This window comes from Saimiri boliviensis, chromosome 21 (assembly GCF_048565385.1).
Source record: "Saimiri boliviensis isolate mSaiBol1 chromosome 21, mSaiBol1.pri, whole genome shotgun sequence".
NCBI lineage: Eukaryota > Metazoa > Chordata > Mammalia > Primates > Cebidae > Saimiri > Saimiri boliviensis.
In genome coordinates, this window is record NC_133469.1 from 2423403 (window position 1) to 2444381 (window position 20979).

Here is a 20979-nt window from a genome sequence, read left to right on the forward strand (position 1 = left end):
GATGGGATCTCATGATGTTGCTCAGACTGATTTCAAACTCCTGGGCTCAAGCAGTCCTCAGTGGGTCACACTGTAATGGTTGTGACTTCCTTGTCTGTGGAGCTGCACACCCTGAAGCCCACTGTGGTTCTTCGTGTGTCGGGCTCTGTGCTGGGCTTGGGAGACCCTGAAATGGATCAGGGCTGCCTCCCAGGAGCTCAGGTTTGACGAGGGCCTCTAACCATTGGGGGCGGGGCCTGTGACCACGTGCGTCCTGTGCTTACCCAGCCTTTGCATAAGCCAGACCCCTGCTCCGTGCTTGCTCACCTGTTCCCGTTTCAGTCCTTGCAGTGGGTTGATTCTCATGGCTGTGTGCTGGTGCAGTGTCTCTGGGTGGTTTTCATTTGCCTTTCCCTAAGGGCTAGTGAGGCCGAGAATCTTCTCCCATGTTGATTGGCCACTTAGACTTCCTCTTTTGGGAAGTACTCAAGTCTTTTGTCCATTAAAAACAATAATTGGGTTGTCTTTTTCTTACTTGTTCATGGAGGTGCTTCATGTATTCTGAATGTGGGTACGAGCCTTTTCTCAGTTGTGATGTTGTGAATAGCTTTTCCCCCTCTGTGACCTGCCTTTTTTCCCTCTTAGCAGAGCCTTGGAGGGAGAAGTTTTAAATTTTGGTGTGGTCAAATATCTTCATGTTTTTCTTTGTGATAAATGCTTTTGGTACCTTATTGCAGAGATCTTCATCTTCTGTCCTCCGAAATCATGAGGATTTGTTTCTTCTTTTTTTTTTTTTTTTCTTGAGATGGAGTCTCACTTTGTGGCCCAGCCTAGAGTGCAATGATGCGATCTTGGCTCACTGCAATCTCCGCCTGCTGGGTGCAGGTGATCCTTCCACCTCAACCTCCCAAGTAGCTGGGATTACAGGTACTTGTAGAGATGGGGTTTCACCATGTTGGCCAGGGTGGTCTTGAACTGCTGACTTCAAGTGATCCACCCTCATTAGCCTCCCAGAGTGCTGTGATTACAGGCACGAGCCACCTTGCCCCACCTTGTTTCTGTATTGTCTTCCAGAACTTTGTTGTCTTGCCCGTTATGTTCAGGTGTTGAATCCACTGGAAATGAATGTGTTGATGGTGTGAGGTAGGGATCTTGTTTGGGGATTTTTCTCCCACTTGGACACCCTCCTGGCCCAGCGCCATGTGTAGAAAGCCTATCCTCTTCACCCCTCCCACCCTTATCTGACACATGGGTTCTGTGTCTGCCTTCTTTTTCCTGCTCCATTGGACCATTCAGTGTAGGACCACCCTGTCTTTATTACTCTGGCTGTTGGTTTATTGTCTCTTTTTCCTGCTAGAGTATTTGATTCTTCATGGGGGCAGGGACCCAGATCTCTCTGTCCCATGGACCTAACTCCAGTGCCTAGAACAGAGTCTGGCTCCTCATAACGAGTATCTGCTGGATGAATGAACAAATGGATGAGTGACCAGATGGATGGATGGCAAGCTGCGGGGACTCAGTTAAAAACCAGGTCTGGTGCTTGAACCTCTCCTCCCAGGCCTGTCACCAGCTCCCTCCCCTCTGGTTCTTTCCTCTTCTTCCATGCGGCTCTCTCTGAAACAAGGCCTGACTGGGCCCCCTCCTGGCTTGCCACGTCACCCCTTTGACACCATCCCCTTTACCCTCAAGCTGAAGGCCAGATGCCCCTTTCTGCGTCCCCTGGATCCTGGGCCCTGCCCTCCCCAGCAGAGGCTCCATCACGGCATCATCAATACCGGGGCAATGCCATCAGCACCTGCAATTTACCAAGCCTTTCAGTCTGCCCGGGCAAGAAGGGATGAAAGCCTCATTAGGGTGGCGTGTTTGTGCCGCCCCCTCCCAGTGCACCGTCACGGTCCAGGGCTCAGGGAGGCCATTTGCGGTCCCTCAGGTGCAGACGGCATCGGGCCTTGCTGACAGCAGCTCAGCGGAAGGGGGCGGGAACCAACTGCAGGAGAAGAGGAAGAAATCAGCTGGTACAGACTCCTAAGTGTTAAAAAAAAAAAGCCCGTATACATACCGTATTCATTTATGGGTTTTGGATGCATTTTTTGTTCTCATTTAACTGAAAACGGCCTTGATTTAAAAAAAAAAAAAAAAAAAAAGAGTGAGGGAGAGAGTGAAATTGGCACGCAGCTAGTCCATCTGGTCTAATTACTTCTGGTATTTTGAAGGAAGGGTTCCAAACCTGCTGAGACATTAAACTTCGAGAAGTGGCTGCCGGGCCCGTTGCTGGGCGTCTGGGCTGGGATCCTGATTCTCGGCTCGAGGGTTTGACCGCCTCCTGGCAGGGCAGGGCTAGGCCAGGCTGGGGGGTCGGGCTGCCCTGCGCCTCTCTTGAGCCAGCGGCCTCGGGGGTCAGCCCTCTTCACACAGCCAGGCTTGCTCCGGGCCATTCTGGAATAAACGTCCCGGTGGGTGGCTCCCAGCTGTCGAAGCTCGGGTCAGACTCTTGGCTTTCTGTGAAATGCCAAGAGGGATAGTCCCCTGGCAGCGCTGTCCCCAGGATTGAAGGAGGCCCTGTGTGTGCCCTGCTTGGCACGCGGTGGGCATTCGCAGGCCTGCTGTTCAATGTTTGTGACCTCCCAGGCTCAGGGACGGGGGCGATACGGGTGGTTTCTTCACTGCCCACAGGAGTAGGACAGAGCTGCAGCCAGCTGGCCCCTGGGACGAGGCTGGACTGGGCTCTGGCACTGGCCTTTGATGTCGGTTTCTTCCCTTCCCTTGGTGCACGTAGCGGGCCTGAAATCTGTGCACTCCGGAACTTGAAATCTGTGCCCCAAAGGAGCTTGGGGCCGGGGGTTGATGTGGCTGAAGTGGCAGTCCCTGTCTTATGCTGTCCTGGAGGCCCTGTGCTCTGAAACAGTCGGGGAGGCCTCGACTCTTGTCCCCATTTTATAGCTGAGGGGCCTGAGACCCAAGCCGGGAAATGGCTTGTATGAGGTTCTGGGTGATCTGAGCAAGCCGGGCCTGCATGGCAGGGGGGACGGAGGCCCCCCGTACGCACAGTGAGCTGCTAGAATGCTTCTTTGATGGAGTCTCACTCTGTCACCCAGGCTGGAGTGCAGCGGTGTGATCTTGGCTCACTGCAACTCCTACCTCCTGGGTTCAAGCGATTCTCCCGCCTCAGCCTCCTCAGTAACTGGGATTACAGGCATGTGCCACCACGCCTGGGTAATATTTCTATTTTTAGTAGAGATGGGGGGTTTCACTGTGTTGGTCAGGCTGGCCTTGAACTCCTGACCTTGTGATCAGCCCGTCTCGGCCTCACAAAGTGCTGGGATTATAAGGACCATCCACCGCACCTGGCCTAGAATGCTTCTTTCTAACTTTATAAATGTATCTTTTATAGAAAAAACGAGACAGGATGATCTGACCTGATAGCTCCCTCCTTGCCTCTTACTAGAATGGGGTGGAGTCCTGGGAGTGGAGGGCAGGGTGGCCCCATCCTGGCCGGCCCCGGTTGCCCCCACCTCCCCGGCTGTCACTGCTGATGGGTGACGGTGGTGAGGCTGGTTCTCCCGTCTCGTCTCTGCCTATGGCGTGCTCCACCCAGGCTTTAAGGCAGCCACCCTTGAAGCCTGATGCCTGGTGGTACCCTGATGCCACCCTTCCTGGGAAGCCCCCCGGGGGGCCGGCTTGAACTGCCAGCTTCTCTGCTGCAGGCCAGGCCCTTGTTCCCTCCTCCTGTCTCTGGGTGAGGCACAGGTGGGCCTGGCACGCAGTGCCAAGTTTCTGACCTGGAGTCCTTTGCCCTTTCTCTTAAGAACCCTTTTAAATCTTTTATAAAACCTTAATGTTTTAGTCTCCAATAATTCCCTCTGAGGTGTTGGGGGTGTTGTTATTTTAGATGCCAGGCTTTTTCTCAGCGAGGTGCAATCCGGGGGAGTCCTGGGCAGCCTGGTTTGGGATGTGGCTGGTTTGGGGGGTGTAGCCCAGTTTGGGGGTGCTCCCTAGGGGATTGTGTCTGCCTCAGTCTGTGGGTGCACCCAGCAGGGGCCACTTTGTGTGAGTTTCTTGGCTTGGGGCTTCCTTCCTGTGGTCAGTGGGGTCTTTTATGTTCAGCTCTTTTTTTTTTTTTTTTTTTTTTTTTTGAGACAGTCTTGCTCTGTCACCAGGCTGGAGTGCAGTGGCTCGATGCTGGCTCACCGCAACCTCCGCCTCCTGGGTTCAAGCAATTCTTATGCCTCAGCCTCCTGAGTAGCTGAGATCACAGGCACACGCCACCACACCCAGCTAATTTTTGTATTTTTAGTAGAGAGGGTTTCACCATGTTGGCCAGGATGGTCTGGATCGCCTGACCTTATGATCCTCCCGCCTCGGCCTCCCAAAGTGCTGGGATGACAGGCGTGAGCCACCGCGCCCGGCCTCTGTTCTGCTCTTTTCCTGAAGCCCTCTGGTGCCCAGCGCACTGAGGACAGAGGGCAAGTGGCTTCCCCTCTTGGGGCCTCACGGCCGTTAGGACCATGCCGTCTGGTTCCAGGGGCCAGCAGTCCCCATGCCTCTGGAGCAGTGCGGCTTGCATGTCGCCTTGCATTTCTGGGTGGTGACAGCACAAGGCTGGCCTTGCCCTGTTTGTTCAGGCAGGCGCGGCAACCCCCGACCCCCGCTTCGTATGCAAGACCCACCTTCGGCCAGCTACCCCTCGTGCTGTCCCGTGTAATCTGCCTAGCAGCAGGCAAGGCAGCATGGTCTTCATTCCTGTCTTGCAGATGGGTCACGGAGGGCTTGAGCAGGTCTAGCACCTGGCCCAAGATCTCAGCCCTAGGAAGAGGCAGCCCCAGGTCCCGCCCAGACATATAGACTTGGGCACCTCCTGGCCTTGGCCATCCAGTGGGCAGCTTGCTCTGGCAGCTGCTGCCTGGCTTCCCCTGGGCCCCGCCTCTGGCAGTTCCTGCAGGGCTTTGGGCTCCTGGATCCCTGTCCCCTTCTGCGATGCATTCCTCCGGAGCACCGGGTCCTGAATCTGTGAAGAGGCCTCTCCCTCTCCCTGCGCAGGGCCCTGGATGGTGAAACAGGATGAGGCACTCAGAGCCACGTAGCTGGGGCATCGGGCAGCCTGCAAGGTGTCACCTAGTCATCCCCTGCCTGGAGCCCAGATTGAGTGAGGAATTGCCCGGTCTGCTCAGGGGTGGCTGCAGAGCCTGTCACTTAGGGCAGGTGCGAGCCCTGCCTGAGCCTCTCAGGGAAACGGGGCATTCAGTGATGGCTGCTGAGGGGCTTGGGAGCCAGCTGGCACGTGCTGTGGGCAGGGGGCTCCAAGGCAGCCGGCAGTGTCCACCACGAGTGATCCCACGGCCACCCACTTCCTCCTCCTTCCTGTGCTGGCTCCTTAGAATTCTGACCCTGAGTACAGCATCAACCGAATTCCGATGGAGGCAAAACAATTCGTCAGTCTCTGGCGGCTTGTGGTGTTGCTGCTACGGACACACAGGCACACACTTACACGCACACACCTTCCTGTACCATACACACTCACATGCACATTCACACACACGCACGCAGAAACATTCGTAGACAACATTAACATAAACATGTTCACACGTGCACATATACACATACACATTCCTATGTGCTTGTACAATCATGCATATTCACACACACACATTCACACATGTATGTTCACACACACGTTCATAGACACATACACATGAACACATACATCCACACATACACAGTCACACTCTGTGCATTCACCTGTCCGTATTCACGTGTATAGACTCACACATATTCACACCCATTCATAGTCACAAATACACAGTCACACACATACACGTGGACACGCACATCATCCACACTCACACTCAGGCACAGACGCCGGCACGGGGTCCCTTCTGCCCCCTTCCCGCTGTCGTCTTCCGTTCGTTTGTCCAGGCAAAAGGGGTTTCACGTGGCTGTTTTCCTTTCTAGAAGGCCCCTCACATGCGTGCGCCCGCCACTCCACATGAGATGAATGTTTGAAACGAATCATCTGCCTCCTTCCCGCCGCAGAGTCCCAGCGAAACAAAAGATGGATGATTCTGTGCATGGGAAGGGTGGGAAAATTAATTAGGAATGACAAAGGACCCCGTTCTTCTGTTCCACTTATCTTGCTGCTGACTTGCTGTACGCGGCTGTGTGCCCCGGCCAGGTGTGTGATTGACGGGCTTTGGGGACGCGTCACCAGCCCCCTCTCGGGCAGCCATCGGGCCCCAGGGGCAGTGGAGCTGGACCCTGCTGTCCGTCTCCCCCTGCCTTTGCCTCGGCCCACCAGCCTAGGAGACGCAGAGGGAGGGGACAGGGCAAACGCCTCTCACCAGGGCTGGGCAGGGGACAGAGGAAGTACGGACGGGTTGGACATCCCCAGGAGACGGACCCTACCTGTGGGGTGAGGACTCAGCATGCCAGCCTGGTCTCCATGCAGGCAGCATCTCACTTGGGAACCAGGCAGGTCTCTGACATCTCTGAGCCTCAGTTTCCCCTGCTGCAGAGTGGGAATACAGCCACACTGGGATGCTGTGAGTGTCTGGGGAGGGACTTGGGCCAATGACAGATGTCGTCCTCCCCAGAGGCAGTACTGGCTGTGGCTGTGGCTGGCTCCCTGGAGAGCCGGGCCTCTTTGGGGAGGGGGAGGCATTGGGGTGGGAAGAACCAATGGGAGGGGTCAGGACGGAGAGTGCGTGGTCTTGGGGAAAGTGGAGGGATCCGGGCCCGGACAGGCTCCTCTGACTCTCAGGGGTGGCTGCACCAGCCGCGGGGCTGGAACTCGTCCCTGCCATGCTCAGCGCTGTGGCTCCTGTCGAGGAGAGACAGCAAAGCTGTCCTCAGAGCACTGTCGAGAGGAGGAAGCACAGGCTGCCTGGCTGCCGGCCGGTCCTCTGTGAGAGGCTCTTCTTCCTTCACAGGGCTGTCACGGCGGTGGCTGCCCTCGCAGACAGCAGGGTTGCCGGCACTCAGCCCGCACCCTGGGAAATGGGGGCCCTGGAGAGGCGAGCCTTCCTGTGGGTCCAGATGCAGCAGAGGGGTGTGGGCCTCCCGGGTCTGGGTTCGGTTCTGAGGCTTCATCTGTAAAATGGACACGTAAGTCCCTGGAGCAGGTTCATGGGAGAAGGAGGGAGGACAGGACACTCAGCAGATGGCAGAGGTCTCGGAGAGTTCTCGTGACTTCCATTCTTCATTCATACCCGTCTTGAGCAACCCCTCCCTGAAGCCTGCCTGGACAGGAGGGGTTCAAGATGGATGGGTCTCAGGTACGGAGAGGCCGGGATGTGTTTAGGAAACAGGCAGTTGGGTGTTTAAGGTTGACATGGGCAGTAAGCTCCATGGGGAGCCTGAGCAGAATGGTCTGGAAGGGGGGCGGGGCAGATCCTAAAGCCCCCTGTGCCAGGCTGAGGGCTGGGCATGTCCTGGAGGCAGCAGGGAGCCATGGGAGGCGCTGGAATGGAGGAGTCGCATGCAGGGAACATGTGTGAGGAGGGGTCCCAGGAGCCAGGGGTGCAGACCTCTTCCCCTCTATGCAGTCAGGCTCAGAGGGGACCCGGCAGGGGGTTAGGGAGCTCAGGGGGGCAGGCAGGAAGTCGCCCGCGGAGAGGAAGAGCCTGTGGCCTGGCACCCCAGGAACTGTCTGTGTCAGTCAGCAGCTTGGGCACAGGACGCAGGAGCCGGAGCCCTGCGCCACGCCCCTCTGGCTTCCTGTGTGACCTTGCACACACTGCCTGCCTTCTCTGTGCTTCCTTTTCCTTGTCTCTAAGACGGGGGGTCCTCCCAACAGTGTCACCCTCAGGATTAACTGAGCTACTAGATGTGATAGCGACCGGTAAAGGGGGTTTGCCGCGGGCGGGGCGGGGGTCGAGGGTGATTCCCGGTCACATTTTCATCATGCTGGGATGGACGTAGAGAGTACAGGCCCTGGAACTAGCATTCGGGGTTTAAGCCCTGGTGGTGTCACTTGGGTACCTCTCCCCACATCAGTTTCTGCCTCTGTAGAGTGGAGGCCACGGTGGCAGCTGCCTCGCTGGGGGTGTGCGGATGAGTCTGGCTGTTCCTGGAGAGGCCCTGGGCACTGCGTCTGTGTGCGCGTCCGCTCGGTGTCCCGTCGAGGGCGGCCCCCACGTCGCTCTTGGCGTCATGTCCTGGCCTGGGTGTGCCAGTGGGCTCAGCCCTACCCAGGCCCCCCGAGGGCCCCAACACCCCAGGAGATGGGGAGCAGCAGGGATGGTTGTACTCCAGGGTGCTGCAGTGACCCTTGGGGACCCGCCCCGCCCAGGGGCTGCGCACCTCACCTGGGGAGGCGGAGAACCGGAGCAGGGCCGGCTCGGCTCCTGCCGCTTCCTGCAGTCAGCTGTCCCCCCTTCCCCGTTTGCTGTTGAGGAACCTGGAATTTGTGCTTCAGCGGGAGGCTGTTTAATGATTGGCCACGAGGAGGTCATTTATATTGGCTAAGCGGGCTTAATTAGACGGGACTCGGAGGTTACCGTAAGAGCACAGAAAAGCTGTTAAGGGGTTAACCTCTGAGAGATTACATTGTATTCAGCGCTCTGTTAAAGTTTGAATTAATTTTTCCCATGGGTTTGTTCACATTCTAATTTTCAACTAAATGAGACATCTGTTTCAGAAAAGGAGGATTTGCTCTGGTTGTCATGGAAACTATCATTCTGTAGGAAAATTATTCCAATGGTTACTTTAGAACAGAAAGACAGAAATTCAGGACATAAAGCCGCCTCCCATGGCTTAGTGGGGATTCGCTTCCGTCCGCCCTCCTCGGGGGCTGTGATGTGCTCTGGACAGTGGGGCTCCTGGACCCTCAGGATGGTGACGGTGGGTCCAGGCACTGGGCTGCGTTGGCAACCAGTACGGGGGTCCTGGGAGACCTCCAGACCGCATCACGGGCATTCGTGAGTCTCAGACTGCGGTGACAGTGTGGGCAGCGAGGGGTGGGCTGGATGGGGGCGGACTGGGCCCCTGGAGCCCTCGTCTGCCCTGACCGCTGACACACCAGGGGCCCCTTGGGGCTCAGGCCTGCCGCTCGCAGTGGTCGATCCCACCTGTCAGGTCTCACTGGACGTGGAGAGGGTCGTCTCATCGCCACACACAGCACGTGGCCAGGACCTTTGCTTCCAGGAGGGGCTGCTCTTTTTGTCCCCTTTGCCCAGGGCAGAGCCTGATGGTGGTTTCTGTGAACGTCGTACAGGAGCGCTGGGGGCTGTCCAGGCCTCGTGGGCGGCTCAGAGGCCTCTGGGAGTGAGGTCTATTCGGTCCACCGCCGGCTTGCCCACCCAGCTGCTTTTGCCCACCTTTGAGAAGCCCCCACCTCCCAGACTGGGAGCAGTGCTCCCCAGCCAGCAGTCATCCTGGAAAATGTCTCTTCTGGATGTCTTGTGCATGATTTGACTCTTCCTGTCCCCCGACATTCTTTTTATTTATTTTTTTTTTTTTGAGGCAGAGTCTCGCTGTGTCTCGTAGGCTGGAGTGCAGAGGTGCGATCTCAGCTCACTGCAACCTCTGCCTCCCGGGTTCAAGTGATTTTCCTGCCTCAGTCTCCCGAGTAGGGATTACAAGCGTGTGCCACCACGCCCAGCTAAGTTTTGTATTTTTAGTAGAGACGGGGTTTCACCACGTTGGCAAGGCTGGTCTTGAACTCCTGACCTCAGGTGATCCACCCGCCTCAGCCTTCTAAAGTGCTGAGATTACAGGCGTGAGCCACCGTGCCTGGCCCCTGTCCCCCTACATTCTAATAAAAGCTGGAACATCACCTCTTCCTGTTGATGGAACTCCGGGGTGTTGAGAAGGCATTTTCACAGTGGCGGTGCAGTGTGATCCTCCTGAGCCCTCGCCTCCTCCCTGCTCTCGTCCCCTGCGTCAGGCAGTGGGGCACAGAGGAGAGCGAAGGGACTGAGGACAGAGGTGTCATTAACCCCATCGTTACACAGGAGGAAACCGAGGCTGGAAGAGGGGCAGTAATCAGCCAGGGGCAGAACTGGGGTGTCCGATGCCTACTACCCAGTAGCGGAGAACAAGGCAGCCCTCTGGTCCCCTGGACCTGATGCTGTGGTATCAGCTGCCCCCATTCCTCAGATCATGTAGGCAAGGCTGGCCCTAGTATGCATTTGGAGATGTTCTGATGGCCCCCCAGATGGGTGGGGGTGTGATGGAGAGGGAGAAAGGGGCAGGGGTGACAACAGGAACAGTTCCAGACCTGCTGCCCTGATGAGATGTGGGTTTTCACCCAGCTCTGCCTGGGCCTCGCTGTGTGACCCTGGGAAGAGGAGCAACCTCTCTGGGCGTTGGGATGGGGGAATAGGGTGGATTCTGGCTCCCCAAGATTTGAAGGCATGTGTTTCCAAGAAGCTGGCAGGAAACTGTCACCCCTAGAGGAAGGCTCCTTGGTGTTGGGTGAGGGGAAGGCGGGACAGGCAGCGGCTACCAGGGGGCCAGCTCCTGGGGGCCTGCAGGTTCTCTGATAGGGTTCCTCGTGTTTCCTTCAAATAACCACCCCCTGCCATGGCTCTCAGGAACCAACAGACGTGGTCTCTCCATACTGATGAGGCTTCCTCCTGCCTTGTAAATATTGTGTAAGATTTTTGAAAATTGGAGGCTGTGTTTGGAAGGCAGCTCCAGAAATGGTTGCTTCTTTTTATGTTGGCTGATGGGGCTGGGGCTCCGGGGAGGACCCTAGTGGAATCCAAGCTGCTGAGTCCTTCCCAGTAGCACCCTACCCACTCTCCCTGCCTGCTTGGTTCAGCCAGTGGGGCTCGGAACGTGTGCAAGTCCACGGCATCAGAAAGTTCCAGCTGTGAGCTCAGCCCGTTAGAACTGGGGCGGCCGTGGGAGCTGCCAGCGAGGCGCTGTCGGCTGCTGTTCACCAGGAACCGCGGCAGGAAAGCATTTTCCTCTGTGACTCAGTCCACGTGGATGTGGGTGGCTGTTTAAATAGAAATGTATTTAACTGAAGTGTCCCTTCCCTGGCTTGATGGACTCTTGAATCTTGGGGAGCTGAGGTTTTCTAGTCTTCTTCTTTTTAATGCTGTTGCCATTCATGAAAACGCAATTTGAAAGACGCTGCTGTAAGCCAAAGGTTTTCCATTCAGGTTCCGTGGGTGATCTCAGGAACTGAGTCCATGATAATCATGGTGATAGCAATCATGATGGTGGTGGTGGTATAGGAGGTGATGGTGGTGATACTGTTAATGGTGGTGGATGATGGTGATGATGATGGTAATGGTGAGATGGTGGTGATGGGGGTGATGATGGTGATGTTGATGTTGATAATGGTAGTGGTGATGATGGTGATGGTGATGGAGATGATGGTGGTGATAGTGATAGAGGAGGTGATGGTGGTGATGGTGGTGATGGAGGTAATGATAATGATAATGGTCGTGGTGATGGAGGTGGGAGTGGTGATGTGGAGGTGGTGGTTATGGGGGTGGTGGTGATGGTGGTGATGGAGGTGGTGGCGGTGGTGATGGAGGTGGTGATAAAGATGGTGGTGGTGGTGGTGGTGATGGAGGTGGTGGTGATGGAGGTGGTGGTGGTGATGGAGGTGGTGGTGGTGATTGGGGTGATGGTGGTGATGGAGGTGATGGTGGTGATGGGGATGGTGGTGATGGAGGTGGTGGTGGTGATGGGGGTGGTGATGGGGGTGGTGGTGGTGATTGGGGTGGTGGTGGTGATGGAGGTGATGGTGGTGGTGGTGGTGATGGGGGTGGTGGTGATGATTGGGGTGGTGGTGATGGAGGTGGTGGTGGTGGTGGTGATGGGGGTGGTGATAAGGGTGGTGATGGTGTTGGGGGTGGTGGTGGTGATGGGTGTGGTGGTGATGGAGGTGGTGGTGGTGATGGGGGTGGTGGGGGTGGTGATGATAAGGTTGGTGGTGGTGATGGGGGTCGTGGTGATGGAGGTGGTGGTGATGGTGATGGTGGTGGGGGGGAGGAGTTGCTAGTAATGGAGGTGGTGGTGGTGGAAGTGCTGGTGATGTGGAGGTGGTGGTTATGGGTGACGGTGGTGATGGTGGTGGTGATAAAGATGGTGGTGGTGGTGGTGATGGGGGTGGTGGTGATGGAGGTGGTGGTGATGATGGAGGCGGTGGTGATGGAGGTGGTGGTGGTGATGGAGGTGGTGGGGGTGGTGATGATAAGGGTGGTGATGGTGATGGAGGTGGTGGTGGTGATGGAGGTGGTGGTGGTGATGGGGGTGGTGGTGATGGAGGTGGTGGTGATGGCGATGGTGGTGGGTGGGGAGGAGTTGCTAGTAATGGAGGTGGTGGTGGTGGAAGTGCTGGTGATGGTGGAGGTGGTGGTGATGGAGGTAGTGGTGAAAGTGGTGATGCTGGTTACTTAACCAACATAAAGGGCCTGTTCTTGTGGAATCACGCATGGGTAAAACCTATGGGATGATTCTGGTGCCTTTGTTGCAAATGACTGAAAACCCAGTTCAAATGGCTTTGTAATGGCCCATATAATTGGGAGGTGCTGAGGTAGGTGGGTGTCTGGTTCAGTTTAATCCAGCTGTTTCTTGGGATAGCTTAACAGCTGCCACAGCTCCCAAGGCTGGCAGCTCACTGTTTATACACAGCGATGACAGTATCCACTTTTCTTCTCCTTTAAAGAATCTGAGACTCCGTGCAATTGGAAGAATCTAGGTGATGTGTTCATTGAATGGACTAGGGGGAACATCTGGCACTGATGGGTCCTGGTCTTGTTTAGGGAGCAGGTTACCAAGCTGGGATTGGGTTTAAGGATCTAGGTCCACCTGGCTCCACCCTCCCAAATGGGGATGGATTCAGCCCTCCCTGGACTCCCTGGGCAGAGCTTCCAGTATAAGCAAGAATGAGCAGCCCACACCTGGAATCGGCTCTCTTTTGACTGGGGGTCCACACACCCCACCTGGGTCTTCCCTGAGTCTCCAGGTAGTGAGCTGGTCCTGAGGGCCGCCTGGCCTGTGGGGAGCTCCCCGTCCCTGTGACCGCCCCGCACCCTTGCCCGCCTGCCCTCAACCGCCTGCTCTTCTTCTCCAGGCAGCCCTGGTTCTACGGCTGGGGCTTCAACCTCCCACGAGGCCAGCCTCTGCTGGAGAAATGGAACCTCATTCCCGAAGGCGTAGACATCCTGATAACCCACGGACCGCCACTGGGTAAGGCTCGCCCACCTGGGCCGGGGGGGCGGGCTCCGTGACAGGGTGCTGGCTGAACCTGGCCTGCCTAGGGGAACTTCGGAGGGGTTCTGAGTACCACTTGCTGGGGCACTGGGGACACATCGCCCCATGGTCTCTCTTGTTTGCTGAGTGCTCACTGAGTGCTGGGGGCTTGACTTGTTACCTTGTGGGCTCCTCACAACAGAATGAGAGGCCAGAAAACCCTCCGTGTGGCCTCAGCTCGTGCCTCTGTTGACCTGAGTCCCAGGTGCTGAAAATCACCAGGCCCCTACACAGGGCTTCATCCAGGCAACCCTCACCCCTCAGAAACCTGGGGTTCCCGCTCTCTCACCCCCACCCAGCCCAACATGTCCAGGGCCTGTGGACGACCTCCCATCTCGCCTCTCTGCCCCCAGCGTACCAGCCAATCCACACTGAGGCCATCCCTCACCTGCATACCACCTCCCCCCCCCCCCACTGTCCCATCTGGGGCTTCCTCACTTCCCTGTTTCCTCATTCCCACACCCTGGCCACCAGCACGTCTCTCCCATTCCACCTCCAGTCTGTCTCCCGCTCCTCCTTCTCTCCATACTGCTGAGCCTGTCTCTGGCCAGGACAATGGCTTCTCTCTCTCTCCCATAGTCATGGTGGAGGTGGTAGTGATGGAGGTGGTGATGGTGGAGGTGGTGGTGATGGTGGTGATGGAGGTGGAGGTGGTGGCGGTGGCGGTGGTGGTGATGGAGGAGGTGGTGGTGGTGCTGGTGATGCTGGTGATGGTAGAGGTGGTGGTGGGAGATGGAGGTGATGGTGGGAGGTGGAGGTGGGTGGTGGTGATGGAGTTGGTGGTAGTAATGGAGGTAGTGGTGGTGGTGATGGAGATGATGGTGGTTGTGGTGGTGATGGAGATGGTGATGGTGGTGATGGAGGTGGTGGTGGCAGTGGTGGGAGGTAGAGGTGGTGGTGATGATGGAGATGATGGTGGTGATGGAGGTGGTGGTGGAGTTGGTGATGGAGGTGGAAGTGGTGGTGATGGAGGTGAGGTGGAGGTGTGGTAGAGGTGGTAGCAGTGGTATAGATGGTGGTGGTGGTGATGGAGGTGGTGGATGTGGAGGTGGTGGTGGGAGATGGTAGTGGTGGTGGAGGTTGTGGTGGTGGTGATGGTGATGGAGTTGGTGGTGGAGGATGAGGTGATGGAGTTGGTGGTGGAGGATGAGGTGGTGGTGGTGGTGGTGGTGGTGATGGAGGTGGTAGTGGTGGAAGGTGGAGGGTGGAGGTGGTGCTGGAGGTGGTGGTGGAGGTGATGGTGGGAGGTGAAGGTTGTGATGGTGATAGAAGTGGTGGTTGTTGCGGAGGTGGTGGTGGGAGATGGTAGTGGTGGTGGAGGTTGTGGTGGTGGTGATGGAGTTAGAGGTGGAGGATGACGTGGTGGTGGTGGTGTTGGTGATGGAGGTGGTAGTGGTGGGAGGTGGTGATGGAGGTGGTGATGGAGGTGGTGATGGAGGTGGTAGTGGTGGGAGGTGGTGATGGAGGTGGTTATGGAGGTGATGGAGGTGGTGATGGAGGTGGTGGAGGTGAAAGTCTTGCCCCTTCCAGTCCATTCGCTTCCCATCAGCAGGAGGGAGTTCTCTGTATTCTTATATGTGCCATGACACCCCTCCAGGGGGAACGCCTGGCACCGATGGGTCCAGGTCTTGGTTAGGGAGCAGTCTGTACCCCCTGTGACTCCCTTAGTCCTCTGAATGAAGTTCAGTCTCCCAGCAGTTCAGCCCACATCAGCATCTTCTCCCACTGCTGCCTCTGGAAACCCACCATCACTCCCTCAGTGCTTGGCGCTAGCCCCTGGTCTGGGTGACACTGGTCCAGGAGTTAACCCTTGCAGTGTGTGCCTGGGTTCGAGGGCCCCCCCAGGCTGTAGGAACAGCCAAGCCCCGTGGGACACATCCAGGGGTGAAGGAAGCTTAAGGAGTCAGGAGAGATGACTGCTGTTACGCTGCCTGCAGGGCTTACATAAGCTGTGACCCCTGAATTGGGTCTGGGGAGGTAGAGAAGGCGAGGGGAGGGGTGTCCCAGGCAGAGGCCACGGGGCAGGCTGTAGGGTGAGGCGTAGGACAGCTCGAGTGTCGTTGGCTCACATACCCATTCAGGAAGAAACTCCTGACACCACTGTATGCCCTACCCAGGCAGCGCCCGGTGCCCCTGCCTCCTCCCCAAGTCGAGGAACGGGAGGTTCTGTCGGCCTCAGCCTCACGGGTGGCCCCGGCGTGATTTAGGCGCACAACGAGCTTGTTGCTGGATTTGTGTCACCCCCACCGGAAGCCGCCTGAGCCCTGGGAGGGTCCCAGCAGCATTCAGTGTCACTGGTCACCGACAGCGAGCTCTTCCCCCTGCTTTCCTCCGCTGGCTCTTTCTCCCTCCTCTCCTTAACTCCGTTTTCCTTCTCCCCTCCCCTCCTCCCTCTTCCTTCTTTCTCTCCCTCCCTCCTTCCCATCCATCCGTCTCTCCAAATGTCTTTTGGCTTCCTGCTCTCCGGATGCCCCACCCGGCCCCTTCACACACGGCCCGGCTCCTGTCTCGGGGCTGCCCGTGTGCCAGGCACTCCGGCTGGTGCTGCCCTTGCGTCGTCTCCAGACTGTGCGTGCCAGGGCGCCGGAGACCCTCCCCGAAACGCGCACTCCAGAACTGATGAAGGGTCCGGCCTCATGCATGGTGGGATCCCAGTGCCCAGCCCAGCGCTCTGTTGGATGAAATAGAGTCACAGAGAGGTTAAGTGACTTGTCCAAGGCCACACAGCCAGTAGGCAGCAGAGCCTGGGACTTCACTGCGGTGTCTGCCCCAGGCCGGTGCCCCACCCATTGCCCCCGCCTCTGTTCTCTGCTTTCCCCTCCCTCTCTGCCTCCTGCTCCTCCCTCATCTTTGTCTCTGGCTCTTCCCTTTAGGCCTGTTGCAGCTTGCCTGGGCCTTTGCGTGGAAGCTTCCCCTGTCCCCTTCCCGGCAGTTGCAGAAACCCGTTTTGCCCCCCCAAATGGAGAGGGGCTACCATGAACCCTAACTGTGTGCTCGGAGTAATCAATTACTCTCCGTTTGTGTAGCCATGTGAGGATAATCGGCAGCCGCCATCTGGGCGGCTCCGGGAGGCTGGCAGCGGGGGCAGGCGCAGCCATGGCAGCGATGCTGCAGCAGGAAGCTCCTGCTCATGAGTCTGTGCTGTTGAGGAAGTTTCCGGCACGGAAATCTCACTCCTGGGCTGTGTGTCAGGTCGCCCCACTCTGCCGCTGACCACGGGGGGTGCCTGACCGTGGGACTCACCCACCCCTCTCTGGCCTCCGTCTGCTGACCTCTGCAGTGGGCAGATGCCACCGTCGAGGCCACTCGAGGCACGGATGGTCTGGGGGCGCTGGCCGTTAACGGAGCACCCCGCTCCAAGGGCCTGGCCTGTGCTAGGCTCTTTAAGGGGGCTGTCAGTGCAGCGCTATGGAGGAGGAGGGTGAGGCTGCGCGGTCCTGGGTGGTGTCCATCCCTGAAGGCTGAGGCAGGGCAGGGGTCCCAAGAGCTTGCTTGGGGAGAGTGGTGCAAAGCTGGAGTCCGGGAGCCCCACGCCTCTTCCAGGCCGCAGAAGCTGCCGCAGGGCAGGGGGCGGTGGGGGGTGGGACAGAGCTCGTCATGGCTATTGTCTCCCCCACACCAGGCTTCCTGGACTGGGTCCCCAAGAAGATGCAGCGGGTGGGCTGCGTGGAGCTGCTCAACACGGTGCAGAGGCGCGTCCAGCCGCGGCTACACGTCTTCGGCCACATCCACGAAGGTCAGCACGTGGCGGGGAAGGGGACCTCGCAGGTTGGCGGCTCCTAATGGACCCTTCAGAGGAATCTCCCCTCCCTTCAGCCCATTGCTACTGTTCATTTTGTAACTGCTAGCTGCCATACACACTCTGGCTTCCATGAGCTATTATTAAATGTTTGATAATAGGAAGATGATCACAAAATCCTGCATGACTTAGGGGGTAAATTTTGCTTCCAGGGAGCCCTGCAAGTCTGCTGTGCCTCCTCCTGGGAGGCCATCAGGAGATGGTCAAGGGGTTTTCAGAGGAGTCGGCGTTTGGGCCGCAACACGGAGGATGCATTATATTTGGTGGGCACACTATGAATCCCTTAAAACCAGTGGCCCTGTCTTGTTGCTTCTATCCCCGGGGCCTGGCATACAGTAGGTGCTCATTAAGTGTGGAGGTGAGAGTGATGCCAGCTCCAGTTCTGTTATCCACACGGCCACACCCTGGCCTGTTGCCCCATGCAGATGTCCCTAGTAGACCTCAGCCATCATCACCTCCGCCTCGTTTCACCAGTTCCGCACAGATGCCTCTTTTTTGCTTCACTTGGGTATTGATCCCACCTGCCCAAGGTGCCTCTGTCACATCCCTGCCAGGAAGCATATTGGCTTCTGTGGGATGTCTGGACTGATGTGGTTTCCCTCAGAGGCATCTCCTAGCTTCCTGAACCTCTCTCTGGTTGGAGCAGGGACCCCAGGCCTCCATCTTGTCTGGTCCACATCAGATCATTTTCCAGCTCAAAGGCAAGCGAGCCTCAAATAATTTGTTCCCTGAGGGCCTCTGTAGTTCATGTCAAGGGGCAGCAGTGATCAGATCCCACCTGGCCCTGGAGTCGTTCTTGAAGGAGCCCTGGGAAGCAGATGAGTCATCGAAGCAGGATCTGAGAGGTCCCGGAAGAGGTGGGCAACTCACATGCTGTGCGATAATAAAGACTGTCATTTTCTGTGGCCCTATTATGGGCATGCAGCTCCATCAGATCCAAAGTTGCCTGTGACCAAAACCACACCCCTGCACAATTGGACAGGCAAAATAGGACTCCAAAGAATAGGTCATCACCCACCCACTGCTCACTCGCTTCCTCCCCCACCACCACACAGCAAAGGGGAAACGTTCCTTCTGTCTTGGAGATGACCTGAGCTAAAGAATGAGGGGGATTCCAACAAATAGAGGTGGTGGGAAGAGAGTACGGTGGGGGCAGAGAAAGTACATGACAGGGATGATAATGATAGTGATGATGATGATGAGGATGGCGTGATGGTAGTCATGGTGATGGTGGTGATAATGATAGATGATGGCCGCGATCACAGGGGTGTTGGTAGTGATGATGGTGATGAGGATGGTGTGATGGTAGTCATGGTGATGGTGGTGATAATGATAGATGATGGCCGTGATCACAGTGGTGTTGGTAGTGATGATGGTGATGAGGATGGCGTGATGGTAGTCATGGTGATGGTGGTGATAATGATAGATGATGGCCGCGATCACAGGGGTGTTGGTAGTGATGATGGTGATGAGGATGGCGTGATGGTAGTCATGGTGATGGTGGTGATAATGATAGATGATGGCCGTGATCACAGTGGTGTTGGTAGTGATGATGGTGACAGAGACAGTGTCAATGATGATGATGATACTGAGGATGACGGTGGTAGTGGTGACAGTGGTGATAATGATCATGATAAACCCATGACGGTGATTGTGATGGTGATGATGGTGCTGATACAATAACGAGGGTGATGATAATGACAGTGGTGTTGATGGTGGTGATGGTCATGGTGACATCATTGATGACAGTGATGATGATAGTGATGATGATGGTATGGTGGTGATATGGTGATGATCATGGTGGCGTTGGTGATAACATTCTTGGTGGTGGTGGTGACAAATGGTAATTTTAAGGGCGGCGATGATGTTGACAGTGATAGCGACGATGATGGCATTGATGGTGATGATGTTGATGGTGATGGTGGTGGTGGTGGCGATAATGATAATAATGATAGGAGCAGTGATGACAATAGTGATAAGGGCAGTGAAGATGATAGCATTAGTGATGATGGTGGTGGCGGTGGCGATAATGATAATGATAGGAGCAGTGATGATGATGTTGATGGTGATAGGATGATGGCGTTGGTTATGATGATGCTGATGGTGGTGGTGATTGTCGTGATGATGGCATTAGTGACGGTGGTGGTGGTGGTGGTGATGAGGGTGGTAATGATGATGTTGATGGTGACAGTGATGATGGCACTTTTGATGATGTTGGTGATGGCAGTGGTGGTGGTAACGGTGATGATAAGTAGTGATGATGATAACGGTGATCGTGATGATAGCACTAGTGATGATCATGATGGTGATGGTCACGGTAGTGGTGATAATGGCGGTGATGACGGTAAGGGTGGTGGTGATGATGCTGCTGATAGTGATGATGGTGGTGATGGTGATGAGGATGGTGGTGAAGATGATGTCGATGATGATGACTCACTGTGTGCTTCTCACGTTTCAGGCACCGGGCCGAGCATAGTGCATAGATAATTGTCTCGTTTAATCCTCACAGCAAGCTTGGAAGTGGCATGTATCATTATCATCTCCATTTTACAGATGAAGAGACTGACCTTGAGAGTTTAGGAGCTTGCCCCAGACACATTCAGCCCACAGGGGCCGAGGGCCCTGTGACTGCCACACCCACCTGACCATCCTCGCTGCTCTGGCTGCTGGCCTGACGGGCGTGTGCTTACTTTCCAGGGTATGGTGTCATGGCAGATGGGACGACCACCTATGTGAACGCGTCCGTATGCACTGTGAACTACCAGCCCGTGAACCCGCCCATAGTCATCGACCTCCCCACACCCCGGAACTCCTGACTGCTCCCCGCTGCCCCAGCCCTGCCCGCCCACGTCAGCTCCATAGGCCTTGCCCGGCCACTGTTCCTTCCATGCTGAGTCGCCTGGATGAGCCATCTGGCTGCAGGGACTGGCCTAGCAGGCAGGTCGGGGTCTTGGAACGACTCTTCAGCCTTCTGTCACCTGGAGCTGGGACCCTGCACATCCCCATCAGGGGTTCTGTGCTCATTACTTTTTCTGCGTGTACATCCTGTGTGTACCTTGTTAAAGAACCTTCTAAGCTCATGGCCCTGTCATGTTTGGGAAATGACTGAATCTTCATTCTTCTCACTTGGACGTCCTCCTGGTTTGGGAAGCTGCTGCTCTTGAATGGGTTTTGGAAATTACGCGGAATCTCCCTCTGACCACAGATCTGCGTGGCTGTGGGAAGACTGTGGGCACACGCGGGCAGTCCTTGCTCTCCCCCCAAGTGAGGGAGGAGACAGGCCCAAGGCGGAGGCCCTCCGGGGAGCATTTAGGGACATCTCAGGAATTCAGACCGCACCTGGCCAGGCCCACCGCAGTTTTGCCTGGCATTGTCCCCCCCTCTTCTTCCTGTAGGCATTTCTGTTGACTTTAGCAATGGCCTGAGTGTCCCAGGTACTCACCCGGAGCCTGGACCATGGGGGCTGGTTCTACGGGATGAGCTGCCGGTGTGTGTGCCCAGGACCAGCGAGAGGGTTCCCCAAGGGGGGACGACCCTTGGCCCCATGGGGACCATGCTGCTCTGCAGAACTCAGGAGCCTGGAGGGAGGGTCTGCAGGCTGAGGCTGCAGCAGCTCTGCCTGCCGTGGCGTGAACCCGTATCCAGGCATGCACTGACACACGCGCACGCATGCACCCCTCTTAGTTTGACGAAGTAGGTCCTGTTTCTCCTTTCTGCCCCGCAGTGAGGTTCTGTTCCTTGGTGTGGTTTCCCTTGCACCGTTAGGATTCTGTCTGGCATCCGCCTGCAGCTGAAGGAGCCTAAAAATCCTTGTTGTCCTCGGACCAGCCAGCCCTGTGAATGGGAAGCTGTTTCCACCCCCCATCTGCCCATCCATCACTCATTCATCCCTCCATCCCTTCGTCCATCCCTCCCTCCACCGCCATTCATCATCCATCCCCCGTCTATCCTCCTGTGAACGGGAGGGTGGCACAGGAACAAAGCGGGCCCCA

At 56.6% G+C, this 20979-nt stretch overlaps 1 protein-coding gene across 3 annotated transcripts in view; it reads left to right on the forward strand.

Annotated features, from left to right (window-relative positions):
- MPPED1 (metallophosphoesterase domain containing 1) overlaps nucleotides 1-19900 on the forward strand; it is an 81535-nt gene extending 61635 nt beyond the window's left edge. For 2 of the 3 annotated variants that reach the window (XM_039463268.2, XM_039463267.2), the window contains exons 5-7: nucleotides 13010-13125; nucleotides 16811-16924; nucleotides 19685-19900. In XM_039463268.2, the coding sequence (XP_039319202.1) occupies nucleotides 13010-13125; nucleotides 16811-16924; nucleotides 19685-19803 (349 nt within the window). In that variant the 3' untranslated portion in view covers nucleotides 19804-19900. The remainder of the gene's footprint in view (nucleotides 1-13009; nucleotides 13126-16810; nucleotides 16925-19684) is intronic. The other variant, XM_074391309.1, reaches the window with a different exon arrangement.
- Nucleotides 19901-20979: the final 1079 nt, after the last annotated feature.